Source organism: Salvia miltiorrhiza, chromosome 1 (genome assembly GCF_028751815.1).
Source record: "Salvia miltiorrhiza cultivar Shanhuang (shh) chromosome 1, IMPLAD_Smil_shh, whole genome shotgun sequence".
Classification (NCBI taxonomy): Eukaryota; Viridiplantae; Streptophyta; class Magnoliopsida; order Lamiales; family Lamiaceae; genus Salvia; species Salvia miltiorrhiza.
In genome coordinates, this window is record NC_080387.1 from 56,177,403 (window position 1) to 56,202,520 (window position 25,118).

Here is a 25,118-nt window from a genome sequence, read left to right on the forward strand (position 1 = left end):
TGAATCCTAACTAATAATCATAAATTAAATCAAACCATACAAAATTAAAATTGAAGGGAGAATACGTAAAAAAAAAAAAGAAAATTAAAAGTAAAACACAAAATAGGATATCAATCGACGTACATTAGATCTCACAAGTGCAAAAAAGCGTGAAAAATATACACTATCAACAAATTACTCCAAAACCAACCCAATATAAATGATGGGATCTTTCATCAATAAATTACAAATAACATTAGAAAAGAAGGCTCATTTGAAGTCTCAACTCCCATCCAGAATTAGAGCAGTTGTCATATTTATTGCCGAAAGGAAAGGAAAAACCATACACAAATACGCATATATACATACAAAACTGAGTGGGGTGGAACAATGCTAAGCTGGAGCAGCAGTAGATCTATGTTGAAGGCGGAAGGGGACAGACGGCGGAGAAGCGAAAGGCAGATTGCGCAGGATGAGGAAACGAACCCGCCGCGGGAACGGCAGCGGCGCGTCTTGCAGCACGTGCTCCAGCACACGTGCCACCACCACCGTGTACTCCTCCAGCAGCTCCGCCACTATTGCCACCAGTATCATGCTTAATCAATTGCTAATTAATTCTCACTTTGAAGTTTAATGCGCTATGTTGGCTTAGTTATTTCGATTTAAAAGAGGAGGAAGAAACCAGAAACCTTTTGGATAAAAACAGAAGGCACTGATGTTTGTTAGTATTTGCTGATTGAACAATCCAACGGCGGAGTGAAGATAAAGAATAATTATTAATTTCATATATTATTAATTAATGACTGTCGTTTTGTTACGAGAAAACATGAGTCGATATATATACCTTGGGCTGCTTCGCGATCGACTCCCACGTGTCCTCACTCTCTCGTCGGTCTTATCTTCTTATAGATGCTTAAATATTTTGTCTTCAAATTAATACACAAGAAGTTAATTAGTTGGTTGTTTGGTACGTAGCCTAGAGGTGGCCACGGTTCGGTTCCCGGTTCGAACCGAAACCGGAACCGCCGGTTCCCGGTTCCAAAAATTGGAACCGGAACCGAACCGAAAAATAACCCTCACGGTTTCGGTTCTGAACCGTGAACCGGCGGTTCCGGTTCCGGTTCCGAACCGCCGGTTCCGGTTCGAACCGTTAGAACCGTCCATTTTTTTTTTAATGTATTTTTATTACTTTATGTATTGTTGTGTAAAATTTAACGAAATTTGCTTTAATAAAATAAATGACACAAGAAAATATAAAGTTCATATACATTATTTTCTAAATTGAACTTATAATTCAAAGTTATACCTTACAACTCTTGTAAATAAAATTTACAAATTACTCCAACATTTGAATGCTAAAATAAAATTAAGGCAACTTAGTTTACAACTTTTAATTGGGGAAAAAAAGAAATAAAGGAAATAGAACTTGAGCTTAATTATAACATTTAAGTTATAATTGAGTTGCCTACGTATCCCGAAGGAATCAAAGTCCACGTAGTTCTCTTACCTTCGTCTTACCTTTGGTGACACCGCATAATCATGAAGTCTTCTACATGTCGAAGTCGAAGTCTTCGCCTTCGGTGCATTGAAATGACTCGCTCGCATCGGTGGTATCGCCTTCAGTGGTGGATATGGGGTACTCCATGAACAAATCATCCCATTTTTATTTTATTTTTTTCGTTTTTGTTTTCATTTTTTGCTCGTTTCTTTTTCATTTTTTTCTATTTCATTTTTTTTTTATTTCTATTCTTCTTTTTTTACAATATTTATTTTATTTTATTTATTTCAAAGCAATTATTATTATGATAAAAAATAACTATCAATATGAAAAATTGTAGTAATATTTTTTATAGATTACCTTTCATCATATTAATAGTAAAGGATTTTCTTACAACAATAATTATTTGACCAAATATTTTCTTTATTTTATTTTAGTAAATGATTTTCTTTATTTTCTTTATTTTTTCGTTAATTTTTTATTTTCACATTTTTTATATTTTTTTCTTTTTTTTCCAATTATTTCATCTTTTCTAAAAATATTACATTTATTCATATCAATTGTTATTTTTTTCTTACGACAATAATTATTTGACCAAATAACTAAAATTAAAAGGCGGTTCTAGGCACGGTTCCACGGTTCCCGGTTCTAACCGTGGAACCTTCGGTTCACGGTTCCAAGGCGGTTCTGGCACGGTTCCAACCCGGTTCCCGGTTCCCGGTTTCGGTTCCGATTCGAAACCGGGAACCGGCGGTTTGAGAAATCGGAACCGTAACCGAACCGGTCGAGCACGGTTTCGGTTCCGGTTCGGAACCGTGTATCACGGTTCCGGTTCCAGAACCTGTCCCGGACGGTCCGGTTTTTTCGGTTCGGTTCCCGGTTCCGGTTTTTTTGGCCACCTCTAACGTAGCCTGCATTGCCTTATCCACTTTCTCGTCTCCTAACTTTGTAATTGTTCGAAAAAATTATTGGTATTACTATATATTTAAATTATATACTCTAATAACTTTTTCTTATTTCTGCAATAATTTTCGTCTGTCAAGAATTGGTAGATTACTTCAAAAAAAAAAAAAAAGAATCGGGAGATTTAAATTTTTTTTTTTAAAAAAATGGCATTGGTGATTGGTGAATATAAATAAGAGATGTTGTCGAACTTGTACTACATACAGAGCTAGTTTGTTATTTACTCCCTCCGTCCCAAACGAAATGTCCTCTTTCTTTTCGGCACGGAGATTAAGAAATGTCTATAAAGTAGATAAAGTGGGTTGTTGGAAATTATTTAAATATTAATTATAGAGAGAGAGTGTATTGCCAAAAAAGGAAACAATGACATTTCGTTTGGGACAACCCAAAAAGGAAAACAGGAACATTTCGTTTGGGACGGAGGGAGTACTATTTAGGCTGTATACTATAGAATATGATATTTTTAAAGATGATATTTTTTTGAATTAATTGCATGTAAATTCAAAAAATTCTGTGTTTTTCACGACTTTCTCACGATCTTTTAATTTGACATAGAAATTCATAAAAAAAAATAATAATGTTCTCCCTATGAAAGAATCCGGCCACATTACATGACAAACACTTATGACCCGTCAATTACATGGCAATAAGCTATGACATATCATTGTTTTATTTTTTTAATAATCTTATTTTAAATAAAATATATAATAATTTATTAATAAATTAATTAAAAAAAAAAAAAACTATCCCCGACCACCACCATCTCCCAAACCCCTGACCACCACCTCTCAAACCCATCTGCCACCACCCACCACCCGTCTTCCTTCCCCCACCACTGGAGCCTTCCCTATCCACCAAAAATCGTCTTCTTCCACCTATGTCAAATTAAAAGGTTGTGAGAAAGTCGCGAAAAAAAAAAAAATGAAAGCTTTTGAATTTACAGGCAATTAACCCTATTTTTTTATCATATAAAATTTCAATTTATTTCTCAATTGAGATTAATTATCTTAATTTTTGGTGTCACATTCATGTAGTAATACTTGATATTCCCTTCGTCCCACTATAAGTGGCTCAAAATTTTTCGGCATGAGAATTAAGGAGAAGGTGTAAATTGGTTAAAAGTGGTAGGACCTACACTTTTTTAAGGGTTAAATTTTTTCATTTGTGGAAATAGGTCACTTGTAGTGGGACGTCCCAAAATGGAATACAGACCACTTATAGTGAGACGGATGAAGTATTTTTTTTTTAAATATTCAATTTCCGTTATCAAATAAGGTTTATAATTATTTTTAGCTACTAATTGAAATAACTAATCAATGTGATAGATCATATATAATACATTACGTATTACAGAATCTTATACATATACTATTAATTAATAATGAGCTATAATACCATCAAAACTTCTATTTTTAAAGCAAACAAAATATTAAATCTATAAAAGAATATCTTGTTTTATAAAATTTAGTTTACTTATTATGTTCTTATTTTTAATTTAATTTAAGATAATATATTATTATTATTATTAAAAACAAGAATCTCACTTCAATCATAAATCTGAATCAATTTAAACTCTTTAAAATTACTTGGTACTAGTATATAAAAATGATGGAGTATATGGTACCTTTCAAACCAAAAAAAAGGTTAAGTGTCCATAAAATACGAACTTTCATTCAATTCTGATTTTGCACATAAACTTTGAATTATAGCATAATAATTATTAAATTTTAGATTTTATCTGATTTTGCTACTAATTCAAATTCCGGTCAAATATCATGGCTAATATGACGTGTCAATATTTGACCTAACGTATCTATTGTTTATTTCTTATTAATAATAATAAAAAAGAACACAAAGTAAATAACCCAAATTGTCAATAATTTAATATATCAAATCAAATAATAGTACTTTTTTAATTCTCAAGTTTAAATCATTTTTTTTCTAATTCACTATTACACAACAAATTTCTCCAATATATAAAATAGAAGCCATTCAAATAGTATAAATATATATAGTTTATAAAAAAAATTAATCTTTAGATAATGAAATTTAATAAACTTTATTACTTAGATAAATAAATTTTTTATATATTAAGTTATTGATAAATTAAAATGTTCTTTGGCTGACATACCTAAATTCGAAGAATTCCCTTACTATTATTGAATTTATTCAATTAATTAATTCAACTAAAAAAAATACTATTATTTGATTTGATATATTAAATTATTGACAATTTGAGTTTTTTGCTTTGAGTTCTTTTTTTATTGATAAAAAATTAAATAAAAAATATTATTTTGCCAACTAATTGTCATGCAAGAATAAATACGTTACGTCAAAATTGACACGCCATATATATTATATATTAGCTTGGTATTTGACCGGAATTTGAATTAGTAGCAAAAGCAGATAAAACCAAAAGTTTAGTAATTATGACGTCACAGTTCAAAGTTTGTGTACAAAATCAGAATTGGATGAAAGTTCAGTATTTTATGGGCAATTAACCCAAAGTTTAGTAGGACGCCCAAAATAGAAAGAGTCTCAAATACAATGAGACACAGAGTAAGTATCATATATACGTATATAACACCAAACTAATTAAATTGGTAAGAAAATTGTGTGGTCGAACTGAAGATCGAGCAGCACCAAGTCTGGAATTCAAGCAAGAACAGAGGTGGGGCTAATATCTCCAGCATCAGCAAACACGAGTTTGGAAACAAAATCGTTAATATTGTTTACGGAAGTTCCACCACTCCCCACTGCCTCACTCGCCAACTCCTTCCACTTGGAAGCATTCCTCCTAAACTCATCCCCACTCGCAACTCGCTTGATACACAACGCAATCTCCTCCCTCCCACCGCTCTCCACTCCCGCCCCCACTCCCCACACATCCACCACAAACTTGGCATTCGTCTTCTGGTCCACCCACTGCGCCATGGCCACCAGGGGCACCCCGTTCGCCACCGCCTCCAGCGTCGAGTTCCACCCGCAGTGCGTCACGAAGCACGCCACCGCCCGGTGCGCCAGCACCTCAGGCTGGTGGCACCACTCCACGATCAGGCCCTTCTCCGTCGTTGAAGTGAAATCTGGAGGCAGCTTGTCCAGCTCCGAGGATCTGACCACCCACAGGAAGTGGAAGCCGCTCATTATTAGGGCTTGGGCGAGCTCCTCCATCTGCTCTTTGTCTAGAGATGCGATGCTGCCGAACGAGACGTACACAACGGAGGCGGTCTCCATGGAATCCAGCCATTCTCTGCAGGCGTCCTGCTTCGCCTCGAACAGGCTGATGCTGTGGTTCTTGTGTTGATGGTCTAGTAGGAATGTCGGCCCCACCGTCGCCATCGCCGGCCATCGCCTCTTCATCCACTCGATTATCTGCATCCCAACATTAATATATATGATATCAAGTAGGTAGTCATGATCCCATGCACCCAGATGCACTCTATATTTTAGTTATGATTATTAAATTATAATTCAATATTAATGAATCTAAGTTTTTAAGATGAATGCACCCTAAATTTAGATACACATTGATGATGCGTGGATGTTCGTGTCGTGTCCATGTAGATGTTTTTTCATCGTCTTTAGTATATCTTTTAACTTTGATGCTTTAACTCTAGAAGGCTTCAGCTTACTTTAGTGCAAATCAGGTCTTTTCCGATAGTAGAAAAAAAAAAAAAACTTCACTAATAATTTGCCAAAGAATTCTTTCATACTCGAATATAGATGTTCTCAATTATAAAAAATGGTACTCCCTCCATAAAGGCACAACTAAATTAAAAAAATGAATGAAAGGGTAAATTTGGTAGTTGGGCACAGTTTTTGCTTAGAATTTCTAAAATAAAATATTTATTTGTGGAAAAAATATTTTAAAAATAAGACAGCAAAATCATTTTCGAGATAAGACGCTTGTTCAAGAACGAATAGCTAGCTAGAGTGATAAGAGGTATGTGCGTGCTAGCCTACGGTAGGTGGTTGATGCTCAAAGTCAGAGGTTTTGGGTTCGAATTCACCGTGGCACGGTCAATAAATTTCTTTATTTATTTATAGTATAATTTAAAAAAAAAAAAATAGTGATAAGAGTAAAGAGATAAGGCTTTTGTATTAGTGGAGAATTTGGAAGGTATAGTTGTGAGACTCAAAACAGAAATCATGAGTTAATCATCTCCCTACTTTTCTGAGGCAAATAATCTATAAACTAACAACATAGAAATTACCTCAGTTTCCAACTTATCAAACGTGTTGAAAAAGATCCAATCCGCTCTCTCAATATTGGAGAACTGATCAGTAAGAAGCTTCACACAAAGCTGGTCAGGATCTACCAAATGAAAAAACGAAGGCAGATCCCTCTTCTCAAGCGGTGGCAGCGCCGGCAGCGCCACCGTGACGCCATCCTCATAGGGATACCGCAGCAGCAGCCCTCGCCCCAAATGATGGAAGACGGCGGAGACGCCGCAAGTCTGAGTGAAGAAAGACGCCCCGAGCAAGCCCCGCTCCTTGGCAATATCCAGCATCCACGGCATAATAGAGTCGTAGATTATAGCCCTAGCGCAGCTCATGTGCTCGTCGATGAAATCCGCCAGATTCCGAGCGAAGTCGCATCGGAAGCGATTGAAGAAAGCCTCCATGGTCTCGATTCCGTCCACGTGCTCCGAGCCGTCGGAGACGGTGCGTATGGTGAGTGAGGCGCAATCGGAGAAGCTGGCGGATTTGGCGACGCTGGTGGCGACGACGACGGTGACGGCCAAGCCTTTGGTGGCTAAGCAGTTGGCGAATGCTAGGGCGGGATTGATGTGGCCCTGTCCCGGGAATGGGACGACTACGACTTGAGGCTTCCTAGCTGCTACTTCTATACCCATCGTCTTATGCACATATATGTGAGCAGCAAATATATATGTAGTGAATTGCAATGTTTTTCTACAGCGGGAATTACAAAGTTTGATTTTCCATCTGAGTTCATGTGGATGCTGTAATTTCACCTTTTTTTTTTTTTTGGATGATAAACTTTGAGATTTGACCGAAATTAAAGGTTTTGGAGTGCAGCTATTATTTGTTGGTTTCGTATGATTTGATGCTTTGAATTTGGACGTGCATTGTTATATGCTGTAGTGCTCGATGCTGTCAAAAACTGAGTTGATTGCAACTTTTCTCGTCTTGTTTTCCTTGTTAACGCGCGTTAAACACAAGACTTCTAGAAGATTATACCTTAGGCTTAGGGGATACTGTTTTCACTGACTGACCTCTTATCTTTGATCGCAACTTTATTATAAGAAAATGATGTATAAGAAAAAAAAAAAAATCTATCATATTTTAGGGCATGTTTGATATTGGTTTATATCCAGGATAAGTTAAGTTAATACAGATTTGTGTAGTGTTTGGTATTATGTTATATTAATACAGTCAACTCCAACTTTATTCCACCTCTCTGTATTATTTTGTGGGAATAACCCACACTAATAATACCACCTCCCCCTAGGATTAACTTAAACCAGGATATTCTGTATTTAGCCATGATAGCAAACACCAACTCAGTATTAATAATATGTCATTATTCATGCTAAATATCCTGATTACAAATTATCCTACATAATCCTTTACTGAAAACCAAACATATTTCCCTAATTTGTCTACTTTTGCCCTACTTATATACTACCCATAATATTTTGAAACTTTTTCTGTATACACTGAAACTTTTTCTGTATAATTTTCAAATTCACTATCAAAATTTAATTACACTCTGTTTACCCTATCACTTTAAAGCAAGCCGAATCTTGTATTGCACTTGTATATTTCATCATGTAGCTACTGTGTAAATAGATGTTCATCTTAAGATTGTGACGTAACGTTAATCCGGTGGCGGTAATAAAAGATGCAATAGATTAGCCGAATTGCTCTAACTAAAGGGACTTTGAAACTAGGTAGCTGGACAAAAGTTTGGAAACAAAAAGTTGTTGATATTATTTGCACAAGTCTTAGCCAATCTCTTCAACTCAAAAGCATTCCTTCTAAGCTCAACGCTCCTCTCTCCTCCAACAACTCGTTCAGCAATCTCTTCTTTCCCCACAATCCCATTCTTAGCATTCATTGTATGCTCCCACAACATGGCCAGACCGTGCGCCACTTCCGAGAGATGCGATGCTTCCGAACAAGACGTGGACGATTTGTCGTGATCGCCCATTAATTTGATCCACGTCCAGTCTAGTATCTGCTAATAAATTGAAATTAATGTGGTATGTTGCAGTGAATTTTTAGTCGCCACATGATTAATTAAGTGGCCTTGGTTTGGTTTATGTGACCAATAAAATAAGCATCCTGATAGTTTGTTGCAACAAAATGGTTTTAAACCCTAAATTAGTAGTATTATTTTCATTTCATCAACAATATTAATTTTTAACTATTGAAAATATCAATTGAAATCATTACTATCAATAATTTGTCAAAAAAGCATGAATTGTTAGAAATCAACATAAATAATGAATGTGGACGTTGGGTGTGGAGAGGGTCATTTTTTATAAAGTTTAATTAGAATTCTATCGCCCAAAAATAAATTTCGAAACATTTTTAATACTTCTAATTTTTCATTAAAGGGTAAATATATAGTTTGATATTTAACATTATTTTTGATGAATCGAAAATATAGTTTGGGATTCAGGAACATGTTCCAAGAGTGTGATTGGAATCCATAACAGCCAGCCTAGGCAGCGACGCTCATCACAATCTTGATCGTAAGGAAACTTCAAAAAGTTAACCCTTGTTTCAAATATCACTGCATCGTGGAGTCGTACACGATGAGCTTTGCCGATGATTCGTGTTGTTTAAATCATTTGCAAAGCACAGCCAATTACATATATATACTTCATGTGGATAAAAATATGAAAATAGTAATTGTTTTTATTTTAAAATTATAGCAAAAGTAGCAGGCCTGACACATTAAGCCTAAGTTTTATAGATATAGGCCAGTCGTATCTACACGGGCCACTGGGCCACCAATGCCAAACAAGTCCAATTTATTTGTTCTTCTTCTGTAGAGGTTTTAGATTGTCACGGATAAATAGTACTACAACCGAATAATATTTTTATTTTAGTGCTCATTTTGTTCAAGTAGATGAATGAAAATAGAATGAAATCAAATAAAGGAGTGGAATGGTAATAATAACCATTATTTTTATTGAGTGTTTGGTTTACCAATGGAAAGAAATCAATACTAAGGGATTCTTTTTCTTTTGTTTCCCCTCTATTTTGAGGGGTAACAATTTGGGTGAATGAGTTACCCTCAAGTAAGGGTAATGATTAACTCATTATCTAAACCAAATAATAAATAATGAATTCAATTAATTGAATCCATTTCCAATCTCCAAAATCACCCGACCAAACATGGGCTTATTGTTTTTTATGGATGAAGATATATGACCGAATCAAGTGAGAAAAGAAGAGATTGAGCTATCGGGCCTTGGAAGATTTGGGCCTACAGACTACAGTTTTTATTTAGGTCCATTAATGCATTAGCCTAGTACGAACTTGTGAGTTCAAAAAATACACTAACAAGTTTACTTAAGACAACCCCCCCCCCCCCCCCACACACACACACACACACAATTTTTTTTTTTTTTTACTTAAGACAAGAATTTTCGATTGAAGATTAATTAAGTTGGAACCTATATCAATGTGACAAATCAAATTGCGAGGACTAAAGTTAAGAGAAATAGTATCATTAAGGAAACCGTAAATAATTTTGTGGCCAATATTTCACGTTATATTTTTTGATCTGATGCCATTGATATCTATTGCATATGTTTTTACCATGTCCTCTAATTCGAATGTGTGGTATACGGTGTACCATTGATACGCATAAATAAATGTTAAATAGTATACGTAACATATATAAAAACATACAATATTTCATGCATAACATATCATTCATATCTGGTTCATATTCCATGAGAAAATTGAAACTAAAAATATCTTAATTTCAATCATACAATTTACATGAAAAAAAAATATTTCTTAAATACTCTCTTTGTCCCTATTGGACTAGAGGGATCGAAAAGTCATCCGTGGCTAGGATTTATAGATAGCTTTTCAAACATGGGATTATGTAAATAATCCAGTGATTAAATGCCTAATCAGCTGTCTTAATTTCCTGCTTTTCATGATGGTGGGTCACGACTGATGAGTACATGAGGCCAGTAAAATGATGTGTTTAAAATTAGGAATGACGATCTATAGTTTAGTCTGTTCATATATATAGCTCGGTTAAAGGGTAGATTCTAGTTAATCCATAATCTATCAATTCGAAATTATTTTTCGACCACACAATCCTCCCCTTCATCATTGTATCGTTAAGATTTATGTAGTGTCAATCCAACTAATTATATGAATAAATATTGCAAAATTTGGTGATGATTTAACATGAGAAGTTATAGTTGGGGTGGCTACCGTCCAATCTTGGACTGTAGCAGCCACGTCAGACTGTGTTGCCACTCGCCGGCCTACAGGTAACAGGACAAAGTGGGACCCATTCAAGTCGGCACTTGCAAACCCCACCCACATTCTCTCTCTACAAAATTCAAAGAAATGGAGTTTTTCAATATCCTTTTATCGTTTTTTACTGCAAAATTCTAGTCACCATATATATTTTTTTGTGCGTATACTGATTTAATGTTTCAGATCAAATATTTTAAATTGATTTCCTAATTTTATTATTGTATTAGTTTTAAAATATTTATTTTTCTGTTCAAAACATTTGAGATATTTGATGTCCATCGGGTTCCCTAAGAGCATCCACAATGCTTGCACCCATAGTGGGTGCAATACCATGGGTCCCACTTCTATTGCACCCACTCCCACAATGGTATTGCACCCACCCGGGTGCAATAGATTTTAATTTCATTTTCTTTTTACTTTTATTCATTTTTCAATTTAAATTAAACAACTTCAATTTTAACAACATAAAATTCATTCAATTAAAAATTCCAAACATTACAAATAAAATTAAAAAAAAAACAACAAATATTTAAAACATCCAATTTTCGAATAATTTAAAGCTGTCGAACTACGGGTCAACCGGACCAAAGCGTGCCCATATATGCTCAACCAAATCGTCGCGGAGGCGAGCATGCAATCGTGCATCCTTCAAGCTTGCATTCCGTGCCAAATAGGCGGCGAACTCCGGTGGTGCTCCAGAATTGAATTGTGTTTGAGGAGTAGAACTTGGTCCCTCGCCGTCGTCACCGTCGAAATTACTTGCATTTCTACCTTCTTCCTCAATGATCATGCTGTGCAATATGATGCATGCAAACATGATCGAACTCATTTGCTCCGACTTCCACAAACGTGACGGTCCCTTAATTATACCCCATCGAGCCTGAAGAACACCGAAAGCTCGTTCCACATCCTTCCTTGCAGCTTCTTGCATCACCTTGAACCTCCGCCAAAGATACGAACGACGGCCTTGCAGAATTTCTTCAAGCATTCCAACGCCGTCGTCTCTCCTATACGGAGATATTCATCACAACAATCAGCAGAATTTTCGTATGCCAATTGTCGAATAGCGGCAGTGCACTTCTGGATCGGGGAGAAGCCCACCCGGCCAACAGCATCCGGACGTTGTTGGAAGTAAGGATCGACTTCTAGCGCATTGACAATGCGTAGAAACAACTCCCGGCTCATGCGAAATCGACGGCGAAAGAATTGTGGCCCATAAACAGGCTCGACGGCGAAATAATCGCGATGGAGGCGCTCGGCTCCACCTTCACGGTCACGACGAACCACTGCCCGCTTTTTCGCCGGGCGTTGTGGAGGTGGATCGAACCGATATGAACTTGCTACTTGCATAAAATTCACAGCACATCTCATAAAAAATAAATCGGGGGCTTGAGTAGGATCGGGAAGAGGAGGAAGTTGTGCGGGATCAACATGAACTTCTTCTTCGGATGAAGAATTTGAGGAAGAATTATTGTTGGAAGAATTGGTGGATGAAGACATTTTTTAGGAGTTGAAGAGAATTGTTGGATGAATTGTGTTTGTGATTGAAGGGGACTGTATATAGGTGAAAAAGAAAAAAAAACAAAAAAAAAACAAAAAAATTCGGCCGAAGACCGTTGAAGGCAACGGTCATTTGACCGTTAAAATTAATTTTTTTTTTTTTAATTTCGGAAAGGGGCGCGTGTTTACACGCCCCCTCCTTCGCTCCCACATTCGTCGAGTGCGAACACACGCCTCCCCTCCATCGCACCCGGGAGCGGCAATGGTGGTGGGTGCGATAGGCCGGGTTCGATCCGGCCATCGCACCCACCATTGTGGATGCTCTAACTATACGTTTATATATTCAAATTGATAATATATGAGGCATATTATATTGAATAATCATATTTTATTATTTATTCTATTTTTAGTACCTTATTATAAAATGATTTTGACGCAAAAAATTATTTTGCAACTTTTATTTATGTAAAGCGTACAAATGCATTCTATAGTTTACAAGAATTTGGCAATCAATCAAATTTTAAAATGTGAGCAGCAATCTCAAATGCTTCCGATCCAGATAAATAAAAATTGAGAATATTAATTTATGCACGCTTTAGTAATAAGTAATAACACTTGAATTTTAACATTAATAAGTGTATCCATTCGTGAATATCTATTTGATTACATAAGTCGATTAACACTTAAAACTATCGTCATTCAACACGTATGACTTCCGCCTAAAGAGTAGCCACCATATTGATGTGACCTCTCCAATCTAATGAAGTGTGAAATTGCATCTCTATATTTTTTATATGTATCATATAAATATCATTTACTTTTTTGGATTCGTTATGAAAATTTATTACTTCTATATTTGATATTGAACGCTTGTAATAATAATAATAGAGTAAGTTATAAGTATGTTCAGCCCTACAACAAAATCCAGTTTAGATTGAAATAAAAAATTATAATATATTATATTGACTTCAATCTCTTCCTACTTTTTTTTTTTTACATTAAAGAGAGAGATGACTTCTATTTGACTATATTGTGTTGAGGCTCAACTTTTTTTGTTTGTGTTATAGTGATTGGGCCATAATACTTGAATTACTTTTGCATAAATAATTTGTGCATAAAACGATTTTTACTATTTCTAATAATTCTTTAGAATTTTTAATGACTTTATAGTACGTATACCATGGGTGATTTTCATATATGAACCATTATCCAAAAAATAAGAAAGAGATATATAATCTTGACTTTAAATTTGCACAATTTTTCATAATGCCCGACTCTAAAGTTGTCTCTTTTCTAAATAAGTAGTAAGTAATCAATTTCATATTCTTTTAGTTGATAAGGTATCAAAATTTTTAGGAAAACAAAGAATGCAGTTGATCTCATCAAGGAGATTAACAACTCTTGTGGTATACTCTCTATCCGTCCTACGAACCTTGACACATATTTTTTTTTGGGCCGTCCCATAAATTTTGACACGTTTCTAAATATAGTAACAATTGTATTATCTTCTATCTATTACTTTATCACCTTCTTTTTCCTACTTTATCACTTTATCATCTTCCCTCTCCTAATTTATCATTTTTATACTTTATTATCCTACACACTTAAAACACTAATCTACAATTCCTTAATTTCCGTGCCAAAATTAAACATGTCAAGATTTGTGGGACTGGGGGAATAGTAACATTTTTTAAAAACCATTTGCAACTGCGAACTCAACTCAAGACATTTATAGAATTTGAACCGAAAATTTCCAATCAAAATATAGTGATGAACTGATCACATATAAATGAAAATACCATTTGTAATGAAAGAAGCTAGGGGCAATAATTCGCAAAATATCAAGCTTTTGGCCTCAATTTTTGGTTTTCCACGACCACAAAAAGAGATCCATATACATTACTTTTAATTGACTTTGATTTTACAATTAAAATTGATTTATCCAAAATTAATATTGACATGGCATGCCACATACACCATCCAATTCAGACAGAATATAATCTTATCAATTATTATCATGTGAGCCATTATATCAGCGTTAATTTAAAAATAAACTAATCTTAATTATAAAATCAAAATTGATTAAAAATATAATTTACAAGTGAAATCTTTAACAGCTTACGTAATAAAAATTTCACCAAAATTCAATAATTTATATACTATTAAGCCTAAAACCATGTTGAATTTTGTAAAAGCATATTGTTGAAATAATGATGGATATGCAAATCAAGAATCTTGTGAGGTGAATCCAGTGGTGGGAAGAAACAGACAATAAATGAATCCACGTCATTTTGCGGAAAGCTTACCTGACTTTTTAAACCCACCCCACCACCAACCGCTTCACAGACAAAACCTTCTCTTTCTGCAATTACAGTTCACAAATATTGTGTTTATCTCCGCAGCCACCTTTTTCCATTTCTTTTCCCTTGCTTTTATCTACAAAAAGCTGCATATAGTCATCGTATTTTCATATTCTGACGAGGAGATAAATAACTCGCGACTCTGTTTCAGGTAAGCTTCACAATGGGTGCTCTGTTTTCTACTGTTTTATAATGAATTCTTGATTTTATCCTTTTCCCTCTGTTTCTGATTGGTTGAAAGCTACATGCATCTTTTGGTTCCTTGAATCTGAATGTGTGAAAAAGGTTTTGATCTTTAGAAGAGAGAAGCTCTGTTTTTGCAGGTTTAGATATTAGGCTAAGTGGCTGCTGTTATGTGCTACCTTCAATGTTTCTTGCAAATCTTGATAGTTTGGTTTTTGTGATGTTTGGTGTATGTCTACAATTTGGTTAATTCAAGATTCAGAATATATAGTGATATTCGTTAATCCCATGCTCTGTTATCTGGATTTCAATGTGAACTTGACTTGAGTAACCTGCAATGGCGGACGGAGGATTCGAGGAGGGTAGGGTAGGGTGGGGTGGGGTGCGGTTAACATAAAAATTAATCTTCTTAAAAAGTGAAAAATATACATAATAAATACATATTGAGGTGTGAAAAACCTTCCAATTGTAATAACTAATGGCATACTTAAGAATTTAATCAGATTTAATTACTATGTGTTTTTAGAACAAAAGTGAATTTTGAACTTTACTGAGAAAATCTTGATTTACTTTTTTCATTTGCACTGAGAAATTGAGATTGGGGTTAATCTGCTTTGCAAATGCAACTAATATCTTATCGAATCAAACGAACTCATTATGGCTAAACACTAATTAATTTAGCAATAACTATACTTAATCCATGTATAATCTCGTTTACTCGAGCATAAGTATATAATATGCATCAATTTATACTTGTCTAGTGCTTTCTGAATCAAATGAAAGAATACCAATGTGAACATTGTTGTCAATTCTTTTCTTCTGATCGAAGTTCTTTCCAAAAAAGTATATATGTTCTGTCTTAATTTTTTAGCCAATGGTAGTCCTCTTAGTTGGATCTCTTTCCAAAAATAGGTTGTTGCCATTGCAAGTTGCTCACAAACTTCAATTGGAATAATTCTTAGACTTATATTCTTGTAAGGAGAAACCTCAAACCTTTCTAATGCTGTTTCCTTCCGTGCTGGATTTGCTTACGCCTTGCTCTTTCTCTGCGTTCTTTGGTTGCTTATAATGTTCCACAATGCAGGAGGTAAACGATAGAGGTTCATGGAGTCTTCGGCTGTTGAGATTTCGTGGCCGTCCTCTACTGTTGAGTCATTTGAGCCATCTTTCGATATACGGATAGATGAAGGGAATTCGTCGGATACTTTAGATTTCCCTGAGAGTACAAAGTCTCCAGCATGTGCCCGTCAAGATATCCCAAAACCTCCTCCACTTCCTAGGAGAAGATTGAATAGAGCACCTGCAGCATCTTGTGCTGTTCCACGAGAAACAAAAGATCTATGGGAGAAGCTCTTCATAGAGGGATATGGAGCTGATGTGCACATTGTGACAGACGATGGATCAAAAATTGCCGCTCATCATAGTATTTTGGTGAGCATAGTTTCTCAGGCAATTGCCAATCACTACATTGTTTAGTAGTCTATAAGTTCTTACTTTACGCTGGCATAGGTAGCCATCTCACTATGAATTTGTGATCTCCAGAGTATTGCATCTCCAGTCCTTGGGAACTTTTTAGTGCAAATGCAAATCAAGAATCATGTGAGACTGAGAGCTATTAGGATTCCTGGGCCGAGTGATGCTGTCCGTGCATTCATCCGTTTCCTCTATTCATCGTGGTAAGGGCCAAACAATCACTTTTCAAATTCTGTTGATTTCAGCTGTCGACATTCTGATTTTTGTGCATAATTGTGCAGCTATGATGAAGAGGTGATGCAGAAGTTTGTCCTCCATTTACTGGTTCTATCACATACCTATGCAGTGCCATCACTTAAAGAGTCTGTGAATACACGCTCGAACAGGGCTGGTTGACCAAGGAAAACGTTGTAGATGTGCTGAAATTATCTAGAAGTTGTGATGCGCCACGGCTTTCCATGGTCTGCCTGCGCATGGTAGTTAGGGACTTCAAATGCATCTCCGCTACTGAGGCATGGAAGGTGATGAGGCACGCTGATCCTGCTCTCGAACAAGAGCTATTAGAGTCCGTTATCGAAGAAGATTCAGTGAGTTACCAATCTTGTGTGTATCTTCTCTTTTATAACTGAATGTTTGGTTACCACAAAGTAAACTAAACCGAATCAGTTTTCATCCATTTATTAATACATCCCAGAATACACGAAACTTTACTTATTTTGGATTTTCTCTCAAACGCCAAATCCAAACAGCAATCTTGATTTTCCAAGTGACTGTTGTGTCAGTTTCGATTTGGGATTTGTGAGAAAATCTAGAAAAAGAGTAAAGTTCATGTATTCTGGGACAATTCTAAGTGTTCATGTGCAAAACCAAAAAAACAGTGAAGTTCGAGTATTTTGTGACAAGTTTTAAAGTTAATGTGCAAAACCAAAAACGTTTGTATAGTTTGAGGCAATTATCCTCTTTAAAAAGATTTGTATTACTCATTGTGGAATTACAGAGTTCAAAAATCATTGAGTTCCATCATAAGTATCTTAGGACTCCACATTGAAGTATTTCACATCATCTGGTGATTTAGAGATGGTGTGCATTTGTGGGAGTGACAAATTGAGCATCACTCCTCTGTCATTGGTGAAATTCTTTCCATTCCTTATTTGTTCGTTATGTTCCTCAAAATGAGCATCTCATTTTTTAACTGTGTCACAGAGGAGACAAGAGAGGTTGAAGAAAGTCGAAGAAAAGAAGGTGTATATCCAGCTGCATGAGGCAATGGAGGCTCTACTTCACATCTGCAGGGACGGATGCAGAACAATCGGGCCTTGTGATAAGGCTCTCAAGGGAAATCAGGTCGCCTGTGGCTTCCCTGCGTGCAAGAGGCTCGAGACCTTGATCCGTCACTTCTCAGGCTGCAGGACTAAAGTTCCCGGCAGGTGCGTCCGTTGCATAAACATGTGGCAGCTGCTCGAGCTGCACTCACGCATGTGCAACGACCCCGACTACTGCAAGGTCCCTCTGTGCAGGTAAGAGAGAGTGAGTGCATTTTCTGAATGCAAATTGAGTTATAGCAGATATTTAATTGAAATTATTTGAAAAATGTTAGGCATTTTAAGGTGAAGGTGCAGCAGAGGAGTAAGAAAGAGGAGGTCGAGTGGAAAATGTTGGTTAGCAAAGTGACAGCAGAAAAGAATGCACAGAAACTGTTGTCATTTAGGAGGTCAAGTTCTTAGCAATGTGAATACTTGTTATATGGGATAATGGCCAATATTTTAGCAGGCCTTATTCAGATTGAATAATCCATGTAAAATTAGATGAAATGAGAAAAGAGAAGTGTACAGGACAATTTATCCAACTACTACTTTGTTCAAATGAAGGTTTTAAGTGTCATTTATTTCCAGTTCAATTATAAAGTTGTAGCATTGGATTATTATTGTTTCTGGTAATATTGCAGTGGTATTGCTTTGAGATGGCTATTCTTGGTACAGCTCATGTTGTGATTAATGAAGTGCGACATTATTTATTGGATTAATTGTTAAAAAGTAGACAAGTTTCATAAAATATCACAATAATCACACTGCTCTTAAATTTTTTGTGATGGAGCCACATCCAAAATAGGTACATATATTAACGAAAGAATGACGAAGAATATATAGAATAAAAATTAGTAGTAAAATCGAGGAGCTCCTCAAAATTTATTCCTTGCACATAAAACACACAAACAAAAGCATTGCTACAACACAAATTAAGAAGCTCGAATTGATGAAAAACACAATAAATCACATCACTAGCATTGCTACAGCACACAAAGAAGCTAGAATTTATGAAAAACACAATAAATCACATTCTCACTAAGCAGCTCTGCCATCAATGATCACCACTAGATTGTTTCCATCTGCGTCCTTTCTACCCAACTCTTGCACAGCGTCAATTACATCCCGCATGCGTTTCCGATGCTCTCTCTCGCTGTTCGCTCTCACCGTTACGCTCCCCACCCAGTCACGAGACTCTCGAAGGAATGCATAGAAAGACAATACCTCCTGTGGCTTAGTAATCGTGATATTTTCTGCTTGTCTAACTCGCGCAATATAACGATTATATCTCGCTGTTTCTTCATCAAGATGGATTCTAGTAGTTCTCTCCATGAAGTCTTCAGTACGGTACTCTCCCAAGTTCCGATTGCTTTGCCGCAGGCGCTCACCTAGAGGTGATTCTCCTACAACAGTGGTCTCCTCATTGTCTGACATTGTAAATGTGTGATTTTATCAGTCAATTGGGGTTGGTTAAATACAAGTTTTTGGAAGATAGCATGAATGATTGAGATGAACAAGTTCTAAAACAGCTAAGTGATCAACGGTGAGAATATGATGTGAAGACTGTGTTTTTCTGCTCATATTTGCAGCGTCAAGAGTACATTACCTCTTTCTTGCATACAGGTTGAACGATATTATAGCATTTGATTTTGATGTGGATGCCCATTTTCCCAATCAATAAAAAGTAGGTTCAGCATTGATCAGGTCATATCCGGGAGGCGTCATGAGATCTGCAGAACCTGTGCCAAATTAATAGAGTCCACCGAGTTTTGCATTTTCCTCCTTATTGTTCAAACTTTTTTTTGAGGTGGTTATATTGTTCAAACTCAAGGTAAATAGTAATATACTTACTAGTTTTTTATATAGCAATGAAGATAAAGAATTGGAGATATACACTAGTTTCTTTTTTTTCCTTTTTTTTATGTAAACTTACGAATATATTTTTAATAATTTTTTCAAAAAAACAATTCAAGGGAATAAAACGAAAAATAATTACGATTGTTTCACGCTATTGCGAAAATAGTGTGTAAAACATAACTAACATTCTCCACAAAATCGCGTAATGATCACAAAAGTGTGTAACTGCAAATAAATGTGTAACAATATAGAATACATTGTCACAATTTTGGTGATATTGTTGCTCTTGGGAATCGAACATGCGCCTGATAGGTGGTAGATGAAGGAGCATATTACTGAGTCAGCGCATGTTATTTATAGAATTGTCGATACTTTTTATTTATACGCTCCTGGTGAGAATCAATCTCACGGATGAGACCAATATCAGAGGAGCCTACTCTTTCATAAAAGCTTGTCATTTTTAATTTTGGACATTACTTTAACATAAAACCCTTAATTTTATTATCAATTTATTCATAATTTTACTATTCATAATCTATCACAAATTCTTTTTATTCCAAAATTATAATATTGCAATAAAAATTTATTTCTCCACTTATAACACATCAAATATTTATTAAAACTTGTGTCATTGAAATTACGTAATGCACACCCTCATGTCACGTGTCATTTTCTTGGTTCATGGAAGACCTCTTACGTATTCGTCAAAATTTTCTCTTTATTATTATTATTATTATTATTATTATTATTATTATTATTATTGGTTTTTTGAATATTTGGTGCATGGCTGACTTAATCAATCAAGACGAAGAAAATGATGGATCATTCGACAAATAAGTTCCACGTGACATCAGGGATTCGAATTTGATTTTGTAAAAAGATGATGCAGCTCTAAAGCTCCAGAGCTGATGGCACTTCGTAGAAGAAATATATTCTCAACTTTACCTTAGCTTGGACAAACTCAATTCCAAAACGCAGATTAATGTAACAAGGCTTGAACCTAATCACTTTAGTTAATGGCTCCAAGTGCTATGTTTACTTTGATGCTTATAAGTAGGATTTTCATTGATAAATTGGGGGATTCTCTTTCCATCATTTAACCTTGTAATTTTAATCTCCAGCCACATATAGTAAATTTTCCCCGGTGACCTTCTATGGACATAGATCTTTATGATCGAACAACATTAAATTTTGAATGTTGTTTTTTATTTTTATCTATTTATTGTTGAAATTTAAACCTGACTTAACAATGACTATAATTAAAAATGAAACGGAGGGAGTATATCAATTTACCCGTGCGTATGCACGGGCCGGGTGGAATACTAGTTGAATATAATTCTTAAATCATTAGGCATATTTCAATATCGATCAAGACTCAAGAGTTAATTTCCCATACTAGAAAGGGATCGTATTAAGTATATGGGTACGTATAGTAACGTACGAATGACATTCGAAGAATATATAGAATAAAATTAAAAAAATGTAATTAATGTAAAAAAATAATAAGAATATTAATTGTGATAGTAAATTAGATGATGGTGATTTTCTTGAGAGGGGATTGAGGGGTAGAAAAGTGTTGGCATGCACGAGCAGTTGCCCAGCGTCGCATTTTGTGAGTGTAATCACAAACCTCAACTACCAATTCTTGGACGCCATAATTCTTCATGATACACATAACAAGCTGTCTTTCTCCTTCACAACCTAAATATCCTGAGATGTGCAACTTTTTCACCAGTTTTGAGTTAAACGACTTATTGTTGTTGCGAGCCCACATATCATATAAGATTTGATGAGTTTCTCCTTCAAACTTGAAGCGACTGCGGCGCCACAAGAACTGCATGCAAATTAAATTAAACAGATTAATTAAACATTTAATTCGATTTATTAATTTATCTTTAAATGAAAAACAAATGCACCTTTATATCAAGTTTCTCCAATGAGGGCCACGCCCCAATCAGAGGAAGGAGGCAATTGGTAAATCTAACCATATCATCATACATATAAATTGTCAAGTCTAGATGTTGTATATTTATTAAATCAATCTTGTGCATGTCTTCTGGCCAAAATGCCTGCAATATCAAACATATATATTTATAAGTATACGTTAAATAAAATCACTTAAACAAAATTCATGTTCAAGCAACTCAAATTCTCTATTGCCTTCTAATGTCACACGATCTATTAAGAGGCTCGTGTACTACAAGCCCATTTTTTTTCTTTATACTCACGTGTATTGTATTAATCCCAATTCAAAATCAAGCCAACCTAAAATTATTAAAATAAAGTTATGGTATCCGTCAAGTGTGTGAGGCGTCGACCGACCTAAGTGTTCACTATTCAGGCCACCCCAATTTTCGATCACCACCATGGCATCGACTCAAGATTTATTTTTCAGTCTACCCCGGCCCCATTATCAATATTGTGTATAATAAACAAACAATTAATGTCACATAATATATAAATGAAGTTGGAGAGCTTACAAGAATGGAAGTCGAGACCCTAAGCACCCGAAGTTGGGCGAGTATGCAAGATGGTGATGTTGACAAGATTTGAATCAATAAGTTGCCCGCAAACCCGCGATGGTCAGTCGCCAACTCAATAAGCTTTGGAACATTATAGAGTTTTACAAGATTATCAATCCGTATGTAACACTTGAGAGAAACGAGGTTCATTGCATTGCCAATCTCAAGGGATCCAAGCTCAAGCCCACGTAAACTCAAGTGCTTTAACCTAAATAAATTATCCACAATTTTGACATTTCGCAAATTTTTGAAGGAGTCAATTGATAAAGTTTCAAGAAGTGGGAAAGTAGTAAGCAACAGCTCAAACTCTGCATCATCCAAATCTACAGCGGATAGTGACAATTCTTTGAGGAAATTAAGCCCAGGTCGTAATGGCTTCTTTCCAATCAAATCAGAGAGTTTATAAAACGGACGATGCAATCCCGTATGTATTTTGAGGACTTCAACTCGCTTAGCCAGCACAAAATCAAACCACTTGTCAATAATTTCCTCCGAAGGTTTCAATTTCGGATTAAATACGCATAAAGCTAGGTGGGTGATGCGTGTGGGGAGATACCGCCAACGAGACGACAGCAGGCTAGTGGCCATAGCTTCTTTCAGTTCCAATTTTGAAATTATGGATACAAGAATATCGTCCTCCAATTCACTAATTCTATCTTCATCCTTAATATTCAATTCAAATTCCTGAAACTTTAAATTCTCCAATAACATTAATTCTTTTTTAAAAGGAAAACAAAAACAAGGATTATTAATAGTTTCACCTTATGTATACATCTAGGCCGTTTCCTTCTTCTCTCCTTTGCAACGTCTCTCTTCATCGCACAACTTTTCCTATATATTTCACCAAACAGGTATATATCAATACATAAAAGCGTATATTGGATCATAAATAAATTAAAGGGGGAAAAAAGACTCATACTTTTTGTCTTTAAAATTGAGGAGACGACGCAGTTGAGTAGGGTTTGTTAGTAGCTTAAAGTAATTTTAGATGTATATATTATTCAACTTTGATTTTGAGCTACCAAAGATATGATTTTATAATTCTTTGTTGGGTAGATGTGTCAAAAATAATATATATATATATATATAGATATATATGGTCGCGTTCAATGGAGACCACTAAATATTCAAAGAATAGAGACTAAATTTCCGTCGTTGATGATCACCATTTATTCACGCCATATTCGATCAAATTTTTTTGTTGAACATATACATGGTCGAATCTCACAATCCAAAGAATCAGCATTTATTCACGCCATGTTCAATGATTTTGATGAATGTTCAACCGAATTACTGATATATTCAACGGATTTGATGAACATTCATCAAATCCGTTGAACATGGCGTGAATAAATGCTGATTTTTTTGGGGTTGTGGAATTCAACCCTATATATGTTCAACAAAAAATTTCGTTGAACATGACGTGAATAAATGATGACCGTTAGATTAAATAAGATCAACGGCTAAGATTTGGTCTCTATTCTTTGAATATATAGTGGTATCCATTGAACTCTACCCTATATATATATATATATATATAAGAATCAGTTTATGACTATGGTATAAATCATCTCATATGCTAATAAAAATCACATAAATGATTTTTTTTTTAATATAAAACCAATCAATTCAACTATCCGACAACAACCAATTGCGAAAACTTGTGATTTCTGCCTCCTAAAACTCAAGTTTTTACTTGTAATTTCTGTTTTTCTTTGTATCTGGATATTAAAGTTACTTTTTCACCATCAAAGAAAAGAAGAACAGAATCAATAGTTTCAGAAAAATTGAAGAACCAATGACTATTATACAAAATATTCCTCAAAACAATATGACTATTATACAAAAAATTAAAAAGATACCAACCTTGAAGAGGATGAGCAGGAGAAAATATGGTGAGAGCCAAAAGAGGAACAGAAGAACTCGCGCGGTAGGAAGAGACGATATAATCTTTATTAGCTTTTTATCGAGATCTCTGATAATTAGGGTTGATTTAGTATAAAGTAATAATACTGTAAATATGCCATAATTAAGATTTATGTACATATCACACTTTATTTTATAAAATATCTTGTGCGAAAAGTTGCAATTGGTTTATTTTAATTAATCATATAGTTTCCTCCAAAAAAAAAATCATATAAATGTGTGGTATTGGCAAACCATGAGAGTGGGCACGACATTAAACAGCCATTTGGGGAGAGTTTAATTGCATCAAATTTGAGACATCGAGACTTGATTGATCCAATATTGAGTATAAAGGGCTAAATGTCATAGGGGTGTCTATGTTAGGGACTTAATTGCTATTTAACCTTTTTTTTAATTTTATCTATAAAATCGGTTTTATACCAGTGTTATGGGATGGAACTAAAATCTGTATGTTACTATCACTACCATACCACAATAAAGACACTGATAACTAAATATCGATGTCTTTCAGCATAAATTTTTTATCTACAATATCGATTTTAGCCGCAACATCGATTTTTTATACTACGACATCAATTTCTATATAAAATCAGTATCTTTTTAGTGACGTGTATAGAGAGAATTTTATGAGCTTTCAACCAAATACTCTCTTAGTATAGCCCTTAATTCATAGCCCCAAAATTAAAAATACCGTATAGCCCATAGCCCCAAAGGTAATTAACAAGCCTCACACTGCAGGACTAGTCTCATTCTTCCAACAGACTCCCTTGAATTGTGCTGCTTTCATAGCCCATATGCATCGGTACAGGCTGCAACTGGAGCAGTAATGTCTTGTGTGATTTCTTACATGTCGTCCATGACTAACCAGGTGGGCACATTGTCTATTATACTCCCTCCGTCCCAATATTCAAGTCTCGTATTCCTTTTTGGGCCGTCCCAATATTCAAGTCCCCTTTCCTTTTTTAGCATTAATTAGGATACAATTAATAGATTTAATTATGTCTCTCTCTCCTCTCACAAACCAACCCACCTGCCCCTAGGGTTGTAATCGAATCGAATCGAAGCGAATATC

At 35.2% G+C, this 25,118-nt stretch overlaps 5 protein-coding genes across 9 annotated transcripts; 1 reads left to right on the plus strand and 4 right to left on the minus strand.

The window, feature by feature from the left end:
• Positions 1–105: 105 nt before the first annotated feature.
• On the minus strand, positions 106–711 carry LOC130997027 (uncharacterized). The gene has a single exon (XM_057922309.1). The coding sequence runs from the start codon at positions 571–573 to the stop codon at positions 373–375; it is 201 nt and encodes a 66-aa protein (XP_057778292.1). The 5' UTR covers positions 574–711; the 3' UTR covers positions 106–372.
• A 4,136-nt stretch (positions 712–4,847) lies between these two features.
• Positions 4,848–7,573, minus strand: LOC130995935 (UDP glycosyltransferase 9-like). The gene is made up of 2 exons (XM_057921446.1): positions 6,655–7,573; positions 4,848–5,812 (listed from the first exon to the last, which is right to left on the minus strand). Exons 1-2 carry the CDS (start codon positions 7,294–7,296, stop codon positions 5,096–5,098), a joined length of 1,359 nt encoding a protein of 452 aa, XP_057777429.1. The 5' UTR covers positions 7,297–7,573; the 3' UTR covers positions 4,848–5,095.
• A 7,194-nt stretch (positions 7,574–14,767) lies between these two features.
• On the plus strand, positions 14,768–18,334 carry LOC130996227 (BTB/POZ and TAZ domain-containing protein 3-like). Its single transcript, XM_057921739.1, is given in 7 exon segments — positions 14,768–14,932; positions 16,049–16,395; positions 16,507–16,640; positions 16,719–16,792; positions 16,795–17,024; positions 17,641–17,954; positions 18,035–18,334. Coding segments are annotated over 6 exon segments (1,206 nt in total). The 5' UTR covers positions 14,768–14,932; positions 16,049–16,068; the 3' UTR covers positions 18,162–18,334.
• Positions 18,335–18,467: 133 nt separating this feature from the next.
• Positions 18,468–19,534, minus strand: LOC130996965 (uncharacterized). Of its 2 annotated transcripts, none has more exons than XM_057922259.1 (2): positions 19,348–19,534; positions 18,468–19,157 (listed from the first exon to the last, which is right to left on the minus strand). In XM_057922259.1, exons 1-2 carry the CDS (start codon positions 19,405–19,407, stop codon positions 18,780–18,782), a joined length of 438 nt encoding a protein of 145 aa, XP_057778242.1. In that variant the 5' UTR covers positions 19,408–19,534; the 3' UTR covers positions 18,468–18,779. The 2 variants fall into 2 exon arrangements, with proteins under 2 accessions (XP_057778242.1, XP_057778243.1); XM_057922260.1 differs by having other exon boundaries at positions 18,475–19,168; positions 19,348–19,529.
• A 1,524-nt stretch (positions 19,535–21,058) lies between these two features.
• LOC130996153 (putative FBD-associated F-box protein At5g53640) lies at positions 21,059–24,139 on the minus strand. 4 transcript variants are annotated; one of them, XM_057921665.1, is made up of 5 exons: positions 23,987–24,139; positions 22,882–22,951; positions 22,079–22,810; positions 21,515–21,667; positions 21,059–21,432 (listed from the first exon to the last, which is right to left on the minus strand). In XM_057921665.1, exons 2-5 carry the CDS (start codon positions 22,936–22,938, stop codon positions 21,127–21,129), a joined length of 1,248 nt encoding a protein of 415 aa, XP_057777648.1. In that variant the 5' UTR covers positions 22,939–22,951; positions 23,987–24,139; the 3' UTR covers positions 21,059–21,126. The 4 variants fall into 4 exon arrangements, with proteins under 4 accessions (XP_057777648.1, XP_057777661.1, XP_057777668.1 ...); XM_057921678.1 differs by having other exon boundaries at positions 22,079–22,804; positions 23,987–24,138; XM_057921685.1 differs by lacking the exon at positions 23,987–24,139 and adding an exon at positions 23,040–23,980 and having other exon boundaries at positions 22,079–22,804.
• Positions 24,140–25,118: the final 979 nt, after the last annotated feature.